This window comes from Rattus norvegicus, chromosome 7 (genome assembly GCF_036323735.1).
Source record: "Rattus norvegicus strain BN/NHsdMcwi chromosome 7, GRCr8, whole genome shotgun sequence".
Lineage (NCBI taxonomy): Eukaryota > Metazoa > Chordata > Mammalia > Rodentia > Muridae > Rattus > Rattus norvegicus.
Window position 1 is genome coordinate 90,689,190 of NC_086025.1, and position 21,685 is coordinate 90,710,874.

The 21,685-nt window shown below is 38.2% G+C and overlaps 1 protein-coding gene across 1 annotated transcript; it reads right to left on the reverse strand.

Annotated features, from left to right (window-relative positions):
* Window positions 1-3,623: 3,623 nt before the first annotated feature.
* Window positions 3,624-5,101, reverse strand: Slc25a5l1 (solute carrier family 25 member 5 like 1). Its single transcript, XM_039080591.2, has one exon. The coding sequence runs from the start codon at window positions 5,084-5,086 to the stop codon at window positions 4,010-4,012; it is 1,077 nt and encodes a 358-aa protein (XP_038936519.1). The 5' UTR covers window positions 5,087-5,101; the 3' UTR covers window positions 3,624-4,009.
* Window positions 5,102-21,685: the final 16,584 nt, after the last annotated feature.

Sequence of the window (21,685 nt, forward strand, 5' to 3'; positions counted from 1 at the left end):
AGGCTGGTTTTGTGGTGATTATGTGGTCAATTTTTGAGTAGGGTCTGTGAGGTGCTGAGAAGTTATATTCTTTTGTTTTAGGGTGAAATGTTCTGCATATCTCTGTTAAATCCATTTGGTTCACAACTTCTATTAGTTTCACTGTGTCTCTACTTAGTTTCTGTTTCAATGACCTGTCCGTTAGTGAGAGTGGGATATTGAAATCTCCCACTATTATTGTGTAAGGTTACATTGTGTGTTTTGTGCTTTATTAAGGTTTCTTTTATAGATGTGTCTTCCCTTGCATTTGAAGCATAGATAATCATAATCAGGACCTCATCTTGGTGGATGTTTCCTTTGATGAAAATAAATTGAACTTTCCCATTTTCTTTGAAAACTTCTGGTTGAAAGTCTATTTTATTGAGTATTAGAATGGCAACTCTTGCTTGTTTCTTGGGAAGAATATTTTTGCTTGCTTTTGCTTGGAAAAGTTTTTCCAGCCTTTTACTCTGAGGTAGTGTCTGTCTTTGTCACTGAACTGTGTTGCTTGTATGCAGCAAGCAATGTTGGCCAATGCTTGCACATCTTGTCTGTTACCTTATGTCTTTTATGGGGAAACTGAGTCCACTGACATTGAGAGATACTAAAAACAGATGATTGCTGGTTCCTGTTATTTTTGCTCTTAAAGGTGATATTATGTCTGTGTGATTCTTTCCTTTTGGGTTTGTTGTGAGAAGAGTTTCTTGGATTTGTTTGTTTTGGTGTTTTTGGTTTTTTTTTTAAATTTTTGGTGTAGATACTCTGTGTTGGAGCTTTCTTTCTAGAATCTTCTGTAGAACTGGATTGTTAGATAAATATATTGTTTAAATTTGTTTTTCTCGTTGAATATTTTGGTTTCTCCATCTTTTAGTGGTGAGAGTGCTACATATAGTATCCTGGGTTGGCATTTGTGCTCTATTAGGTTTTGCATGACATCCATCCAGGAACTTCTGGCTTTTAGAGTCTGTTGAGAAATCTGGTGTATTTCTGATAGGTCTGCCTTTATATGTATATTTACATTTTTCCTTACGTCTCTTATTATTATTATTTCTATACTCTTTGCATTTAGTGTTTTGATGATTTTGTGATGGGAGGATTTTTGTTTCTGGCTGGGTCTATTTGGTGTTCTGCAGACTTCTTATGGCCATCACTTGCTTTAGGTTGGGAAATTTTTCTTCAGTGATTGTGTTGAAGATATTTTCTGGTACTTTGAGCAGGGAATCTTTGTTCTCTTCTATTCCAATTATTCTTAGTTTTGATCCTTTTTCCTATTTTATTGGATATTTTTATTTACATTTCAAATGTTATCCACTTTCCCAGTTTCCCATTCATAAACTCTTTATACTCTCCCCCTTCTTCTATGAGGATGTTCTCCACCCAAACCTTCACACATCCATGCCCTGATATTCCCCTACAGTGGGGGGTCCAGCCTTGGCAGGACCAAGGGCTTCTACTCTCATTGGTGTCCAAAAAGGCAATCCTCTGCTACATATGCAGCTGGAGCTATGGGTCTGTCCATGTGTACTCTTTGGGTAGTGGTTTAGTCACTGGGAGCTCTGGTTGACTGTTACTGCTGTTCCTACATGGTTGCAAACACCTTCAGCTACTTCAATCCTTTCTCTAACTCCTCCAGTGAGGACCCTGTTCTCAGTTCAATGGTTGGCTGGTAGCTTCCACCTCTGTATTTGTCATGCTCTGGCAGAACCTATCAGGAGACAGCTAAATCAGGTTCCTGTCAGCATGCACTTCTTGGCATCAACAATATTGTCTGGGTTTGGTGGCTATATGTGTAAGGGCTGGATCCCCTGGTGGGACAGTCTCTGGATAGCCTTTCTTTCAATCTCTGCTCCAAACTTTGTCTCTGTATATCCTCCTGTGAATATTTTTGTTCCCCCTTCTAACAATACTGAAGCATCCACACTTTGGTCATCTTTCTTAAGTTACATGTGGTCTGTGGATTGTATCTTGGGTAATATGACCTTTTGGGCTAATATCCATTTATCAGAGAGTGCACATCATGTTATATTTTTGTGATTGGGTTACCTCACTCAGGATGATATTTTCTAGATCCATCCATTTGCCTATGAATTTCATGAAGTCATTATTTCTAACAGCTGAGTAGTACACTATTGTGTAAATATACCACATTTTCTGTATCCATCCCTCTGATGAGAGACATCTGGGTTCTTTCCAACTTCTGGCTATTATAAATAAGGCTGCTATGAACATAGTGGAGCATGTTTCTTTGCTGTATGTTGGAGCATCATTTGGGTATATGCCCAGAAGAGGTATAACTGGGTCCTCAGGTAGTGTAATGTCTCATTTTCTGAGGAACCTCCAGACTAATTTCCAGAGTGTTGTAGCAGTTTGCAATCCCACCAACAATGGAGAAATGTTCCTCTTTCTCCACATCCTTGCCAGGATCTGCTGTCACCTGAATTTTTAATCTTAGCCTTTCTGACTGGTGTAAGGTAGAATCTCAGGGTTGTTGTGATTTGCATTTCCACGATGACTGAGGATGTTGAACATTTCTTTAGATACTTCTCAGCCATTCAATATTCCTCAGCTGAGAATTCCTTGTTTAGCTCTGTACCACATTTTTAATAAGTATATTTGTTTCTTTGGAGTCTAATGTCTTCAGTTTGTTGTATATATTGGCTATTAGTCCTCTATCTGATGTAAGATTGGTGAAGTTTTTTTCCAGTCTGTTGGTTGCTGTTTTGCCCTAATGACATGGTTCTTTGCCTTAAAGAAGTTTTGAAATTTACTGAAGTCCCATTTGTTGATTCTTGATCTTAGAGCATAAGTCATTGGTGTTCTGTTCAGAAAATTTTTCTCAGTGCCCATGTGTAAAGATATTGTGTTAATTTGGTTTTGCCATGGAATACCTTACTTTCTCAGTCCATGGTAATTGAGAGTTTTGCTGTGTATAGTAGCCTGGCATTTGTGTTCCCTTAGGGTCTGTATGATATCTGCCCAGAATCTTCTAGCTTTCAAGACTCTGGTGAGAAGGCGGATGTAATTCTGATAGGCCTGCCTTAATACGTTACTTGACATTTTACCCTTATTGCTTCTAATATTCTTTATTTGTTCTGTGCATTTGGTGTTTTGACTATTATGTTATGTGAGGAATTTCTTTTCTGGTCCAATCTAGTTAGAGTTTTTAGGCTTCTTGTATGTTTATGGACATCTCTTTCTTTGGGTTAGAGAAGTTTTCTTCTATAATTTTGTTGAAGGTATTTCTTGGCCCTTTACATTTGGAATCTTCGCTCTCTTCTATACCTATTATCCTTGTTTGATCTTCTTATTGTGTGCTGATTTCCTGGATGTTTTGGGTTTGGAGCTTTTTGCATTTTACATTTTCTTTGACGGTTGTGTCAATGTTTTCTATTGTATCTTCTGCCCCTGAGATTCTCTTTTTATCTATTTTATTCTGTTGGTGATGCTTGCATCTATGACTCTTGATCTCTTTTGTAGGTTTTGTCTCCAGGGTTGTCTCTCTTTGTGATTTCTTTATTGTTTCTATTTCCATCTTTAGATACTGGATGGTTATGTTCATTTCCTTCACCTGTTTGGCTGTGTTTTTCTGTAATTCTTTTTTTTTTGGTTTTGGATATTTTTATTTCTTCAATTTTTTATTATCAGGAGTGACTGAAATAAAAAATATAATTGAGTCCCATCATTATTGTCTTTATGGAAATGGCTTTAAGAGAATATTAAATATTAATATTCTGGTCAGATGAATATTATTGCTTCTCATTTTTCAACTGGTAAATAGTTGCCATTGATAAAACAGACAAGCCCAGAGAATCTGTCCAGAATGTTCAAGAATATGGTCTATTATACAACATGCCTGTTCTCGGGGAGAACACCTAGGACATAATTATGTGTACTTCTTGATCTCAACATACAAGACAAGTACAAAGGCACCACCCATGCCTCTGAGAACGTTGGACCATGCACCCTTGAAAAAAGCCGTGCTTCCTTCATCTCAAGCGATCTTCTGCCAGCAGTCAAGCGTTCCTGTATACATGATATCAGTTCCTTTGCGTCCAGACTGCATCATCATACGATGGCGAACCATGTCAAAAGGATAGGAAGTCAGGCCAGCAACAGCAGTGACAGACTGTGCAATAATCCAGCTGATGAAGATGTGAGTATTCTTGGGATCTAGGAGCATTCCCTTTGCAGTGTCATAGATACCGTAGTAGGCGGCTCGGTAGATGATAATGCCCTGTACTGACACATTAAAGCCTTGGTACAGGACCTTAATCCCATCAGATTTGTAGATCTTAACCAGGCAGTCACCAAGGCCTTTGAATTTCCTTTCAGCTCCAGCTTTGCCCACATCAGCTGCTAGACATGTACAGGCAAAATCAAGAGGGTACACAAAGCACAAGGATGTGGCCCCAGCAGCACCACCTGATGCCAGGTTCCCTGCAAAGTACTGCCAAAACTGGGTCCTCTTATCCACACCACCCAAAAAGATCTGCTTGTATTTATCTTTGAAGGCAAAGTTGAGAGCCTGGGTGGGGAAGTATCTGATGACATTGGCCAGGTTGCCACGCCAGAAGGACAGGACTCCCTGTTCCTTGGGGATACGAACCACACAGTCTGTGATGCCCTTGTATTGCTTGTCTGCTGTGATTTGCTTGCTGGCGTGCTGCACCCGCAGCAGCAGCTTGACCCGCTCGATGGGTGCTACCGCCATCTTGGAGATGGCCGCGGCCACTCCACCAGCCAAGAAGTCCTTGGCGAAGGACACAGCGGCATCTGTCATATTGAAAGCAAAAAAGACGAGGCAGGTGACTACAGGACAGGACTGGGTGGACAACCGGCTTTGACTCCCGGACTCTGGGTTTTTCTCTAATTTTTTGAGGGATTTTTGTGTTTCTTCTTTAAGGGCTTCTACTTGTTTACCTGTGTTTTCCTGTATTTCTTTAAGGGAGTTATTTATGTCCTTCTTAAAGTCCTCGATCATCATCATGAGATGTGATTTTAAATCCAAATCTTGCTTTTCCGGTGTGTTCTTGGGGATCTGATGCTCTCTTTTGTCCTCTGTGAACATTGTACTTTACATACACAAATGCATCCAAACACACACACACACACACACACACACACACACACACACAAATACACATGAAAACAAATCTTGAAAATTACTGAGAAAAATTAAAATTATTACATAAACTTCTTGTCCAAGCATATTCTTTATATTCATTATGAATATGCAGAGAAATGAAAAAGTGAAACTAATATTTATATTCTATTTTTATTATAGATATCCAAAAGTGAGCAAAAGCAATATTTCCAACAGATATTGTAAACTTCCATTTTGTGAAGGGGGAAAAAACGAAAAGAGATAAGTTTCCCTTAGGATTATTAGTCATGTGTCAAAATGATAGGAAAGATAGAGACAGAGCTGAAATAAAGAAGGAAGAGATTATGAATTATCATTTTCATTTTATAAAAGGGAACACTCAGAAATCCAGCTATTTAGAAGTTGGTTTACATTATACTTGAATAGTACATCACAATGTAGTACTCTCTTAAGTAGTTTCTTCTGCCCTACATTCTATCTCATATGCAAGGTGGCTTGGGCTGGGTTAAAGTCCCATTTCCAGTAGTAGTAGGATAGTAGACATCCCAAGCATTGTCTAGTACAGAGGTGGCAGTAATTCTCTGTAAAGGATAACACAGTGAATGTCATATTTTGCAGGTCATAGAGTATTTTCCACAGCTCTGATGTAATTATTTCATTTAAAAAATCATCTTTAATCTCAAATGAATTACTGTATTCCAATAAGATTTTATTTTGTATACAATTCAATTCTAATTTCATATCATCTTTATAACATCCATAACAAAGGATATACTAAGTTTTCAACTTTAACCATCTAAAATTATGTGAAATGGTCTCAATTTTATAGGCCAAAAGGGACTGGCTCCGAGGTAGCTCACGGACCACAGTGTATCAACACCTGCTCTAGTAATGACCCACAGAAGGCCATTACTTACTCTTTATTGCCTGCTTGAAGGAAAATCAAAGCTGCCTCCTTTGGTGGGACCTCTGAGTGGAGTCTGGACTGGAGACTGCTGTGAAAGAAGCAGTTTTCATGAATAGAATCCCTTTATCTTTGGCTGACAAAGCTATTTTGTGCTTTGTATGGCCTTTGTATTAAATTTACCAGTTGGCAAATAAGCACTCTAACCACTAGCTTTACGATCTGAATATTTAGCTGCGATGACTTAGTGGTTTGAAAGTGCCCATTGGCAAGAAGGACAGAGAATTCAGTCACTAATCTTAAATGCTTCACAAAAGCAAGTGACTACACATATACAACCAACAAATACTTTTTAAAAAACCAATATATTTGGAGACAAATTAGGATTCATGTTGTTGAAAGATTGTTAAGTCTGGGCATATATTGAGTTTCAAGGACTTGAAAAAAGACTAAATCGGTTTCTTAAATATCTGGGGATCTGGAATAGACATATATGCGGACGAACCAAGCACCTGGGTGCTTTTCAGTCAAATCATGATAATTTCAGGTTTATCAGGTTGCTCATATCGCAAAAAATTTAAAGGAGATTAAATTAAATAATTAAGGGAATTATTGTAGAACTATTTACTTTTTCTTTTATTTTATCTCAGTATTTTTAATATTTTCTGAGCTTATAATGAAGTTATAACATTTCTCTCTTTCCTTCTCTCTCTAACTACCTGATTGTCCCCCTTTTATTCTTCCTCAAATACATGGCCTCTTTTTTTACTAATTGTTATTCCATATATATATGGCACTGAACAACCAATTGGTATGCTCTTCCCTGGGAAATGTCCTCTCCCAAGTTGCTTGTAATTCTTTGTGTGGGATTGAGGCCTCTGAGGCCTTTGCTCATCCTCTTCAGCATGTCTATTGTTTCTGGTCTTGTTCAGATCATGTTTGAGCAGTTATGTTGGTGAGACTTTTTATGGGCATAGTTTCTGATAGACCAAGGAAACAAAACTCCAATGCCATATATGAAAATTACTCTTTTAAGCTATTGACAAGAACTGCCCAAGAAAGGGATGCCAGAGGGGTGAGGTCAGAATGGGTGTTGGGGCACCCTCTTAGAGGGAAAAGGGGTGGGATGGGGTGGGGTATTTGTGGAGGGGAGACCAGGAATGGGGATAACATTTGCAATGTAAATGAATAAAATGATTAATAAATAATTAAAAATACAAGAGGGACTCCAAAACATACCGCCTATTGCAGTTGCCCTAGAAATGGAAGATAAATTCCTATTGCTGAAGACATCAGGCAATTCAGAAACAGGTCCCCGAGACCCTTGAACTGGAACTGGATTTAATGTTCCCTCCCAAAGACTAACATTCATGGTAACAGAAGGCACCATCCAAACTTCCAAAGGAAAGGAACAACTAGCAGTTCTATTCAAGTATGCGGCCTTTGAACCACATTAGTGACCAGTATGGCACAATAACCCTACAGATACAGTAGTGGCACGCATACCTTGAGAGTAACCAACAGCTCTCTAGTTGGACATAAGATAGGCTCAACAAGAAGGTGGCCGTTACTGGTACTGAAAACCTAGCTAATTACTCAGCTCCAGGGAAGTCATGGTTATTAGAGGAGACTCTCCAAACACTAATGACCTAAACAGTATATCCTTAATAATAATCTCAACAGTTTTCCTTATACCAATAGGTAAGTATAGTTGTCACTGCTCACCAAGGAAACCTCTCCTCTAAACAGATAGTTATCATACAGAAAAATCATAACCAATCAAAATACAGAGTTGTGGAGCCCAGTCTCAATGGATACATCTGCAAAACATTCCTTTACTTAAATCTAATGGAACATGTTGGAAAAGGATAGAGTGATTGTAATAGAAGAGGACCGTGGTGTTTACTGTGAGATTGTGTCTAACTTTTATTTGACTCTTCACTTGCTAAATAAAACTGTACAACAATGAGAGCGTACGCTTGCTACTTCCTTTAAACTCAGTGTTACACTCAAACCTAAGCTTATATTCTATTGCAGTAGATAGCAAGGAGGGCTACCCACTGTTCTTTTCCCTTTAGAAAGAAGGATGAGGCTATTACTCGCCCTATATACCTCCACTATCCACCCAACATAGACTTTCTTGACATCTCTTGTGCTAGTATTGAATAGGCAGTGACAAATATTACATTTTATTTATCACAGATGTTTAACAAGTATTTAAAATGCATAATTTTATTTAATGAATAAAAAATTAGTTCTCAACAAAAGGTATTTGTTGCTCAGAAGTTTCATTATTTGACCAGGGTTTGTGTCGGGATTGGTGTGGTTCCCATTTCTGAAGAATTCTTATGGTTATAAATCACTAGCAGTTACTAAACAATTCCCTTGTCACAGAATGCATTTCATTGTAAAAGAAGTGCTAATATAATTTTTATTGTATGTAAAGACAACACAGACTAAAAAGAAAAGTAAATCAGTCACTAAGAAGAGAAGTAAATCTGTCAAGATTACCTAGAACCCAAATCCACTTCTGTTTGACTCAAAATTCTAGGCATGTAACCATTGCATAAATATTATAAATGCACAAGCCTGTTAATGTTTCTCAGAGGGCAGTGGATAAGAGGACGGTTTTCTATAACAAGAAATGCCTTCTACAAAGTATCCTTTTGCACCCATCAACTTTGGGGAAAATCTGGGGGGAAATTAATGATTCTCACCCTAAATGCAGAAGTAAAAACTTGTTGAATTGGCCTTGAGGAACCCATTTCCCTGGAAGACATTCTTTCATTTTGACTTCACTGAATTACCCAATCCATGAGCTCCACCATCAGGTTCAGTCTTGTACTGACCTTCCAGGACTTTTCAAACATACTTGCACCACCCTTTTATATTAGAGTCATGTCTTTGGATGATAGAATGAGAGAAGAAAAACAGTGATTTATCTTGCATTGATACAAGAGTTTGACTGAGATAAGAAGAAACAAAATTTCCAAATGTAGACTAGCCAAGCATGTAAATTTCAGTGAAAGCAAGAACCACTTCATGAATCTAGGATGTAGTATGTGGGAGAAGGTAGTGAAGTCTATTCTCTTCAATAACTTCTTTCTTCTACAAGAATCTAACATAACTAAAGATGAATTAGTCACAAAAGAATGTCAAATGTATGTTCAGTAAATCTTTAATAAAATTAACTTTTAAGGTCTGGAAATGCAACTCAGTGGCTTAAAATTCAGATTTTTAGCACCTACTTTGGGCAGATTAAAAACACCAGAATTTTAGCTCCAACAGATTCATTGTTCTCTTCTGGCATCCACAGGTACAATGTACATATATATCCACACAGGAACACTCACACAACCAGAAATAAAATAAAATAAACCCTTATTAAAACTGTGATTACAACTCTGATCTGTTACAATCTCTGATATTCTTGTTATATAAAGTTTATGTGGTTGTGTTTGCATATTGTCTAGATTAAACATATACTTACCTGCTAGGCTTCTGAAGGGCTTGAGTTTACAGCAACTATTATCAAAAACATTATTTTTTTTCTTTTTTTCTTTATTAACTTGAGTATTTCTTATTTACATTTCGATTGTTATTCCCTTTCCCGGTTCCGGGCCAACATCCCCCTAACCCCTCCCCCTCCCCTTCTATATGGGTGTTCCCCTCCCCATCTTCCCCCCATTACCACCCTCCCCCCAACAATAACGTTCACTGGGGGTTCAGTCTTAGCAGGACCAAGGGCTTCCCCTTCCACTGGTGCCCTTACTAGGCTATTCATTGCTACCTATGAGGTTAGAGTCCAGTCTTTGGGCAGTGGCTTAGTCCCTGGAAGCTCTGATTGGGTGGCATTGTTGTTCATATGGGATCTCCGGCCCCTTCAAGCTCTTCCAGTCCCTTCTCTGATTCCTTCAACGGGAGTCCCGTTCTCAGTTCAGTGGTTTGCTGCTGGCATTCGCCTCTGTATTTGCTGTATTCTGGCTGTGTCTCTCAGGAGAGATCTACATCCGGTTCCTGTCGGCCTGCACTTCTTTGCTTCATCCATCTTGTCTAATTGGGTGGCTGTATATGTATGGGCCACATGTGGGGCAGGCTCTGAATGGGTGTTCCTGCTGCCTCTGTTTTAATCTTTGCCTCCCTATTCCCTGCCAAGGGTATTTTTGTTCCCCTTTTAAAGAAGGAGTGAAGCATTCGCATTTTGATCATCCATCTTGAGTTTCATGTGTTCTGTGCATCTAGGGTAATTCAAGCATATCAAAAACATTATTAATGCATTAGTCAGCTTTAAGTTCCGTGGAAAGACTATCTAACAACAATTTAAGGGGGTTAACAGTTCCTATGTTCCACCATGGTGAGAAAGGTATGGCAGCCAGAGCAGGTAGCTGGTTGAACACACTGCATGGGCACTCAGGACTCAGAGAACCAATGAATGTTTATGCTCAGCCTGAGGGGCTAGCGCATGGGATTGCATACCTCACATTTAGGAAGAGTTCTCCAATCTTCATTAAATTTTATATAACCCCCTGTAGACATACCCAGAGATTTATTTCTGTATTTCTAAATTAAATCAATTTGATAATCAAAATCAACCATCACGAGTACATTTCACTAAATAATAATATAGAGATAAAAATTCTTCTATATTTTATATGATTTTAAGATTTTATATTATAAGAGTGTCTTTTTACTCCTGATTTATTAACACCTCTTAATATTAAAATTGTTTCAACAAGGCTTGGTGTGCTAGAGTACACTTTTAACACCAGTACTCTGGAAACAGTGGCAGGGGGACCTCTGTGAGTTTGACCCCAGCCTGGTCTATATTTCAAGGTCCAGGACAGCCAGGATTACAAAGAAAAGCCCTGCCCTATCTCCAAGGGAAATGAATGATTCCATAAAGAACACCGTTTTTAATGAAAGAGATCATAAGCCTGAAACTTCTATCAATAAACTAAAGACAACTTTAGATATTTCAAGCAACTGAATAATAGAAAAGCTTTAATATCTGTGTAATATGTAGATATTGAAGTCAAGCATCTGTTATACAGTGCGGTTCATTAATCCATCACAGTATAATTGAAAACAATAAGTTGAGCCTCACTGTATAACAGGTTTTAGACTTATTTTAACACTTGGAAAATATGTCCTATAAGACAAAAAAAAAAAGGTCAGTTAAAGTGATTACCAGAAAAAATTTCTAATGTAAGAAACCATTCATCTGCATAATGTCTTACATACTCTTTAAATGTAAAACTAAAAAATTTACTTTGCTTGAATATGAAACATTATTTTATACTTTTTGGCAATAGTTGGTACAACTCGTAGGATAGAATATAACAAATAATATTTGAGACCCATGGAAAAGTACTATGTATTATAACTGTATGGCAATTCAGCACTCAATATGTTTAATTCACTTAGACTGGAACAGCCTCAATTTCTCATAAAGTCTTCAGTTGGTGAGCATTGGGTGTATATGCATGTGTTAGGCATTCATTCTTTCTGCATCAGCAGCCCAAAAATTTCAAGCAAGGTTGATTGTAACATCTGATTCCAAAGGTGATACAACACACAGGCTGAAACAAACAAACAAACAAAGCACCATACAGGAACTATTAATATATTGCTTTTGTTTAGGTCACTGAATTAACAACACATAGCAAGGGGATGGTTATTTACAGTCACCTTTGCCATTGTGTTTTAAGAACCTATGTGAGAGTGATTCCTAAAGAGAAGACAAAGTCAGATCTGTGGAGAGAAGAGGCAGAGCTCTCTCATCCTCTTGTGCAGCAGTAAATAATAAAACCGTCTGGGTCCACCCATATTCAGAAACACCCTAACACTTTATTAAGTTATACAAACAAATGCATTTTCTTAATTTTATAGCAAACTGACATGGATTGTTTTTTCTGATCCACAAACTGATATCAGGAACCCATTGATAAAGACAACTACACTGAAAATGGAGGTGTTGAATCAGTGCCTACATGGAGCCTCCATCTCTATGTTTCTACATCTTTAGTAAAGGAACATATTATGCATGCTCTCAAAGAAAAATGATAAACACGAAACCAGCCACCAATCCTTAATCTGCAAGTAATGTGCTGTCTGCAAGATATACTAGGGTAATGGTAACATAAACATAGTGAGAATAACAGTAATTTTCTCTTCTCTATAATCACTTGTACCTAGAATAATGGCTCTCATGCTTCCTAATACTATGACCCCTTAATATAATTCCTCATGCTTTGGAGAACCCCCAACCAAAAAATTTATTTTTGCTGCTACTTCATAATTGCTTTGACTTAAGACCCACTCCAGGAGATGGAACCTATACTCAACAATGCTTGGAACCTATAACCTGAGACTAGATATCACAGGAACCTAAGAGGAAACAAAACAATATTTGTAGGCATAAATTTTTGCAACCTCCTTTCGTACTTTTTATTGGATATTTTTTATTTACATTTCAAATGTTATTCCCTTTACCAGTTTCCCATCAATAAGCCCCTTATCCCATCCCCTTCTCCCTTCTTCTGTAAGGGTGTCCCCTCTCCCTATCCACTCACACTTCCAGTGTTCCAGTCCTGATATTCCCCTACACTGGGGGTGGGGGTCTAGCCTTGGAAGACTAAGGGCTTCTCCTCCCATTGGTGCCCAACAAAGCCATCCTCTAAACAGCCATGGGTCTGTCCATGTGTACTTTTTGGGTAGTGGTTTAGTCCCTGTGAGCTCTGGTTGGTTGGTATTGTTGTTCTTATGGGGTTGAAAACCCCTCCAGCTCCTTCCAACCTTTCTCTAACTCCTTCATTGGGGATCCTGTTCTCAGTTCAATAGGTTGCTGCTAGCATTCATCTCTATATTTGTCAAGCTCTGGCAGAGACTCTCAGAAGACAGCTATATCAGGCTCCTGTTGGCATGCACTTCTTGGCTACATCAATATTGTCTAGGTTTAGTGGCTGTATATATATGGGCTGTATCCTCAGGTGGGGCAGGCTCTGAATGGCCATTCCTTTAGTCTCTGATCCAAACTTTGTCTCCATATCTCCTCTTTTGAATATTTTTGTTCCTCCATTTAAGAAGGACTGAAATATCCACTCTTTGGTCATCTTCATGTGGTCTATGGATTGTATCTTGAATAATTTGAGCTTTTGGGTTAATATCCACTTATCAGTGAGTGAATAATATGTGTGTATTTTGGGGATTAGACTACCTCATACAAGATGATATTTTCTAGTTCCATTTATTTGCCTATGAATTTCATGAAGTCATTGGTTTTGATAGCTGAGTAGTTCTCTATTGTGGAGATGTACCACATTTTCGGTATCCATTCCTCTGTTGAAGGGCATCTGGGTTCTTTCCAGCTTTTGCTTATTATAAATAAAGCTGCTATGAACATAGTGGAGCATGTATCCTTGTTATATGTTGGAACATTGTTTGGGTATATACTCAGGAGTGGTATAGCTGGGTCCTCAGGTAGTACAATATCCAATTTTTCTGAGAAGCCTCCAGACTGATTTCCAGAGTGTTGTAACAGTTTTCAATCCCACCAAAAATTGAGAAATGTTCCTCTTTCTCCACATCCTTGCCAGGATCTGCTGTCACCTGAGTTTTTGATCTTAGCCTTTCTATAAGGTAGAATCTCAGGGTTGTTGTGATTTTCATTTCCATGATGACTAAGGATGTTGAGCATTTCTTTAGCTACTTCTCAGCCATTCAATATTTCTCAGCTGAGAATTCTTTGTTTAGCTCTGTACCACACTTTTAATAGGGGTTTTTGGCTGTCTGAAGTTTAACTTCTTGAGGTCTTTGTATATATTAGATATTACCTCTCTGTCAGATGTAGACTTGGTGAAGAACTTTTCCCAATATGTTGGTAGCCATTTTGTCCTAATGACAGTGTACTTTGCCTTAGAGAAGCTTTGCAGTTTTATGAGGCCCCATTTGTTGATTTTTGATCTTAGAGCATAAGCCATTGGTGTTTTGTTCAGGAAATTTTCTCCAGTGCCTATGTGTTCAAGGCTCCTCCCCACTTTTTCTTCTATTAGTTTGAGTGTATCTGGTTTGATATGGAGGTTCTTGATCCACTTGGACTTAAGCTTTGTATGGGGCAATAAGAATGGATCAATTTGTATTCTTCTATATGCTGACCTCCAGTTGAACTAGCACCATTTGTTGAAAATGCTATCCTTTTTCTACTATATGGTTTTAGCTCCTTTGTCAAAGATCAAGTGACCATACGTGTGTAGGTTCATTTCTGGGTCTTCAATTCTATTCCATTGATCTACCTGCCTCTCTTTGTACCAATACCATACAGTTTTTATCACTATTGCTGTGTAATACAGCTTGAGGTCAGGGATGGTGATTCCCCCAGAAATTCTTTTATTGTTGGGGATAGTTTTCACTATCCTGGGTTTTTTGTTCTTCCCAATGAGTTGGAAAATTGCTCTTTCTAACTCTATAAAGAATTAAGTTGGAATTTTATGGGAATTGCATTGAATCTGTAGATTGCTTTTCAACAAATGGTCATTTTTCTATATTAATCCTGCCAATCCATGAGCATGGGAGGTCTTTCCATCTTACGCTCAAACTCCTCTCCAGCCTACCACCCAACAGAGGTAGTAGAAGAGAAAAGTTATTAGGATATGGGGAAATTGGACCTGTTCAGCAATAGTCATTTGGGGCAAGCTTCTTGGGAGAAATTTGGTCCATTAGCAAGCACCAAACATTATTTGGCAACTGCAGACCCGTCCTCTAGGCAGGCAGATACCAGAAACCAACCAGCAGCTACGGTCCAGTCCTTTAAGCAAAAATATCCTAGGCAGCTATAGCTAAGTCCTGAAGAAACTGCCAGGCTTACCAACCACCTGAGGGAGGCCACTGAAGCAGCAAGCTGCCACAGGAGCCTCACAAGCACTTCTTAGACAAGTTTCTTGCAATGGTAGCATAATCACAAGTTGAACTCAACAATGCTAAATAAGGCACACCAATACATATGTGTCTTTAGTGAATAATAGTGAGGAAAAGCAAACTGTAAGTCTCAGTGCTTGTGCCACACTGTCTGTGGGGTCATATTTATAATCCTTCATCCTGGGTCCTTTCATGTGTTTGCTATATCAAAACATCTTTTTACCTGTGTCTGTTTCAGGACAACAGTCTTTCATGTGTTTGCTTTAGCAAGACATCCTTTCATCTATGCACCTTAGCAAAACATAATTTGTTATGTCTTCAAAGAACTATAACTTTCTGCTTCAAATACTGATAATAAAAGATGTAGTGATAAAAATCATTCCTAATGATATTTTGCTATACTCATGGATAAGTGCCTTCTTCATTTATCATCAGAAAAACGTTCTCCTGCAGAAGATAGGAAGAAAATACAGAGACCCACAGCCAGGCCTTATACAGAGAGTGAGAGACCCTGAAACACTCAAACTTAAATGGGAGGTCCCCAACAACTCTCTCCTTTTCGAGCTCACAAAACCACACAGAAGAGAAGGAATATAAGAATAGAAACATCAAAGTATAACCAGAAAGAATGTAAGAGCCATAGGGGATAGAAGACACCAAAACAAAAGGCTACCTAAAACAATATGAGGAAAGCTCATACAAACCCACTGAGACAAAGATGACACTAAAGCAGCTATGCACAGGGTCCTGCATGGGGTCTGCACCGGTCTACACCACATCTACCGCATGTATATTATAGCTTCCAGCTTAGTGTTTTTATGGGATTCCTGAGTATATGAATGAGTCTCTGATCCTTGTATCTTCTCTTCGGGTCTGTTCTTTCTGTTGGTTTGTCTTTGTCCAACAACTATGTGATAGTTGTTTTTCTTATATATTTTACTTTGCTATACTTTTAAATGAGTGAATAAATGAATGAATGTAAAATGTAATAACTGTACTTTCATTTATAACTGCTGGGAGAGGTAATATCTGTTTTCTCCCAGAATAACACAGGGCAGGCTTCATGTTCAGGAGTAGTTGACCAAAGTATAATGGACTCCATGATATCTTTGTGTGCTTTTATTTGGTTATACTTTGATGTTTTCTATTGTTTTGCTTTTCAACGTGGGTGTGGTTTTATTTATTGTGGTTTCTTGTGCAAGGGAATTGTTGATGTATTGGGAATATTTTAGTTTTAGTTTTTGAGAAATACCTTAAAAGTTGGCTAGGTAGAGATGGGGAAAGGATCTTGAAAGAATTTGGAGGAGGTAAAAATATCATCAAATATATTATAATTAAAGTTTTTAAATTGCTATAAGTTATAAAAAATAAATAAAAAGAAAGTTTAGCTTCCTCCTTTTTCATGGATTATAGATTTTAAACAAATCACAAACCTAAAGTCACATAGACTTTCCAGTGTTTTTTTAATACTTTTAGAGTTTAGCAGTTTAACCTGTAACCCTTTTGTGTTTTCACACTACTATAATGAATAAGCAAATTAATTATAAAATTTTTCTGCCACAATGCACTTACATAAATGAAGGCAGTGGATGAGTGAATGTCTAACTTCTGTTTCCTTGAACCAGTGTTCCATGATTCACATGCCTCACTAAAAATGACCTCATTACTTTGCTATGAAGTTTCACAAATAAGAGTAGTTCTGGTTAAAGAGGAGTCAAAGAAGCATGCACCTTCTACGTAGTTATCCTTTTCAATAACAATGGACATTTTCTCCAACCCTTTCCAAAAGGTGGATGTTCTGCTAGTCTGGAAACATACTGTCAATGTTTGTTCCTAGCAAGAAAATCAGAGGTTCCAGAAAACTGAAAATGTTCACATTGTTTTTATATGATTAGAAAATTTTATTTCTAGATTATAAAATGTTTTTATTAAAATTCTTTACCATTTTTATAACACAGAAATAGAGACTATTTGAAAAAGTGTGAGGAATGTGAAGTGAGAAAAAAGACTACAATGGTTGATTACATGAGGTGTAGGGAGGATGTTGTACAAATATTTCAAACATAGAAATTTAGTGATATCATAGAAAGTGAAAAGATCACAGGTGAGACCACCACTGCTGCCCAAATACTGGACCCAAGGAGGAACTGCCCAGAGCCCACAGGACCCAAGAACCACAGAGCAGCTGGGGCACAATCCTTCAGGTTCTGCATCCCTAAACTGACCCTTTGCCACAACTATCTGCACACCAATCTCATTCTGAGAGAACAAGTCTCCCAGGAATATTGACATTTCTAAGACCACAGAGAGTGCCCAGGAGTGCTGACACATCTAGGATCACAGCTAAGAGTACCCCAATCCCACTCAGAGAGAGCTTGTCTCCCACGAATGCTGACACACCTAAGACCACAGGCTCACAGACTCACAGGCTTACAGGCACACAGGAGGGAAAGCTCCAGTCAGAGACAGCAAAACCAGCTAACACCAGAGATAGCCAGATGGTAAGAAGCAAGCACAAAACCATAAGTAACAGAAGCCAGAAGGGTTATCATCAGAACCCAATTCTCACAACACAGAAAGTCCTGGTTACTCCAATACAGCAGAAAAGCAAGATTCTGATTTAAAGTCACATTCATGATGTTGATAGAGAACTTATAAAAGAACATAGATAACTCCCTTAAAGGAATACAGGAGAACACAGGTAAATAAGTAGAAGCCCTTAAAGAGGAAACATAATTCCCTTAAAGAAATACGAGGAAACACAACCAAACAGGTGAAGGAATTGAACAAAATCATCCAGGATATAAAAATGGAAATAGAAACAATAAAGAAGTCACAAAAAGAGACAACCCTGGAGATAGAAAACCTAGGAAAGAGATCAGGAGTCAGTCATAGATGCAAACATCACCAACAGAATACAAAAAAAGAGAGAATCTCAGAGGCAGAAGATACCATAGAAAATATTGACACAACAGTCAAGCAAAGTGCAAAATGCAAAAAGCTCCTAACCCAAAACATCCAGGGAATTGAGGACACAATGAAAATACTAACATAAGGTATCAGAGATCGAAGAGGGCATCCATCTGTGCACAGAGCCGAAGCTACACTACAGACCTAGAAAACAAAACCTGCCTGGAGAGAGCTGGTCTGCCGTGAGCACTCTCCTTCCTAAGCCCACAGTCAACAGGTGGGACTCCATTTTCTTTCCATTGACTCTCCAAAGAGAGACCCACTGGGAGTGAACAGTACTCAAGAGCCACAGTCCAATCTGGGACAGGACACTTCCAGTCTCCATCTGTGCCCAAAGCTGGGGCTGTTCCACAGATCTTGCCAGGAGAATTTGCCATCAGAGATCAGTTGTGCCAGGAGCACTCTCGCTCCAAAGATCACAAGGCTCACAGGTTCACAGGCCCAAAGTAGGAACAAGCCACAGTCAGAGACAGCAAGACAAAGAAACATTAGAGATAACCAGATGTTGAGAGGCAATCACAAGAACCTAAGTAACAGAAACCAAGACTATTTGGCACCATCAGTACCCAGTTCTCCCACCACAGGAAATACTGGATATCCCAAGACACCAAAAAAGCAAGATTTGGATTTAAAATCACATCTCGTGATGATAGAGGACTTTAAGAAGGACATAACTCTCTTAAAGAAATATAGGAGAACACAGGTAAACAAGCAAAAGCCCTTAAAGAAGAAACACAAAAATCCCTTAAAGAATTATAGGAAACACAACCAAATAGGTGAAGGAAACAAAGATAACCATCTAGTATCTAAAAGTGGAAATAGAAACGATAAAGAAATCACAAAGGGAGACAACTCTGGAGATAAAAAACCTAAGAAAGCGATCAGGAGTCATAGACGCAAGCATCACCAACAGAATACAAGAGAATCTCAGTGGCAGAAAATACCATAGAAAACATTGACACAACAGTCAAAGAAAATGCAGAAAGCAAAAAAGCTCCTAACCCTAAACATCCGAGAAATCCTGGGCAAAATGAAAGAGCCAAACCTAAGAATAATAGGTAAAGAAGAGAAGGAAATTCCCAACTTAAAGGACCAGTAAATATCTTCAACAAAAGTATAGAAGAAAATAACTTCCTTAACCTAAAGAAAGAGATGCCCATGAACATACCAGAAGCCTACAGAACTCCAAACATACTGAACCAAAAAGAAATCCACATCACCTAATAGTCAAAACAACAAATACACAAAACAAAGAAAGAATATTAAAAGCAGTAAGGGGAAAAGATCAAGCAACATATACAGGCAAACCTATCAGAATTGCACCAGGCTTCTCAACAGATACTATGAAAGCTAGAAGATCTTAGACAGATGTCATACAGACCCCCAAAAAACACAAATGCTAGCCCAGGTTACTGTATCCAGCAAAACTCTCAATTAACATAGATGGAGAAACCAAGATATCCCATGGCAAAACCAAATTTACACAATATCTTTATACAAATCCAGCCCTACAAAGGATAATGGATGAAAAAGTCCAATGCACAGAGGGAAACTGTACCCTAGAAAAAGCAAAAAAGTAATTAATGAAAATGAAGGTACAATATACACAAACTTATGGGATACAATGAAAAAGTGCTAAGAGAAAAACTCATAGCCCAAGTATCTCCAAAAAGAAATTGGAGAGAGCATACACTAACAGCTTGACAGCACACCTGTTGGTTGCCATTTTGTCCTAACAACAATGTCCTTTGCCTTACAGAAGCTTTGTAGTTTTATGAGATCCCATTTCTAGATTCTAGATCTTAGAGTATAAGCCATTAGTATTTTGTTCAGGAAATTTTCTCCAGTGCCCATGTGTTTGAGATTCTTCCCCAATTTTTCTTCTATTAGTTTGAGTGTGTCTGGTTCAATGTGGAGGTCCTTGATCCACTTGGACTTAAGCTTTGTACAGGGTGATAAGAATGGATCGATCTGATTCCTTCAACAGGGGTCCCATTCTCAGCTCAGTGGTTTGCTGCTGGCATTTGCCTATGTATTTGCTGTATTCTGGCTGTCTCTCAGGAGAGATCTACATCCAGTTCCTGTCGGCCTGCAATTCTTTGCGTCATCCATTTTGTCTAATTGGGTGGCTGTATATGTATGGGCCACATGTGGGGCAGGTTTTGAATGGGTGTTCCTTCTGCCTCTGTTTTAATCTTTGCCTCCCTATTCCCTGCCAAGGGTATTCTTGTTCCCCTTTTAAAGAGGGAGTGAAACATTCGCATTTTGATCACCCTTCTTGAGTTTCATGTGTTCTGTGCATCTAGGGTAATTTAAGCATTTGGGCTAATAGCCACTTATCAATGAGTGTATACCATGTGTGTTTTTCTGTGATTGGGTTACCTCACTCAGGATGATATTTTCCAGTTCCATCCATTTGCCTATGAATTTCATAAAGTCATTTATTTTGATAGCTGAGTAGTATTCCATTGTGTAGATGTACCACATTTTCTGTATCCATTCCTCTGTTGAAGGGCATCTGGGTTCTTTCCAGCTTCTGGCTATTATAAATAATGCTCCTATGAAGAGAGTGGAGCATGTGTCTTTGTATATGTTAGGGCATCTTTTGGGTATATGCCCAAGAGAGGTATAGCTGGGTCCTCAGGTAGTTCAATGTCCAATTTTCTGAGGAACCTCCAGACTGATTTCCAGAATGTTACCAGTCTGCAATCCCAGCAACAATGGAGGAGTGTTCCTCTTTCTCCACATCCTCACCAGCATTTGCTGTCACCTGAGTTTTTGATCTTAGCCATTCTCACTGGTGTGAGGTGAAATCTCGGGTGTTTTGATTTGCATTTCCCTTATGACTAAAGATGTTGAACATTTCTTTAGGTGTTTCTCAGCCATCCGCCAATCCTCAGGTGTGAATTCTTTGTTTAGCTATGAACCCCATTTTTAATAGGGTTATTTGGGGGGAGGAGACTTTTAGGAACTTCTAGTTAGATACAACATGGAGTGATGGAGATGGGGAAACGTGTGACCTACTTGGAGATCTATGTTGGGGCATCCTCAGTACAGTTAGGGGGATGAATAAAAATGGAATAGAAAGGCTGGATAGATCAGGAAGTAACTATGTAAATGAAAAGAAGACTGAGTACAACACAGTGAGAAAGAGAAGGCAAGAAATTAGAAAATTATATAGAAATTGACCCAAAGCAGTATATTAATCTAATTTTTTAGACATAGTATAATTGAATTGAAAATTGAAATATCAAAACTGACTTTAGACGGAACTGGTAACTCATGAATTCAAATAGCCCATATGTCTCTTGTGGGAAAAGATAATAGGTTCTATGTCTTTGAGTTCATTGCTTTATCTAACTCTGTGAATTGAACTGTGGAATAAGAACATTTATGTGAAAACACAAACAAGTATAAAAACTAATTTTGTCAGCTAATTAAAAATCCATTTCATGTCATCTTATAACCACTATACAAGAAACATTATTGAATAGAAGTATCTGTACATTGTCAAATTGGTAGATCACATAAAGATATCAGTGCTATTAATAGTATTATAATTACTTTTAAAAGAAATATAATGGTTAAAAACAAACAAAAGTATACAAGGAAAGCATAAAAATATTTCCATTCAAGAATGAAGATTCTAAAGCAATTAACTAGCCTGATTTCTTCCTCTAAAAATCTAGAGAATATTAAACTTGTAATTGACAAGCACTAATTAACAAAGTGTCTGTGACCAAAGCAAATAGTTTCTATTCTTCTAATTTGAAGCA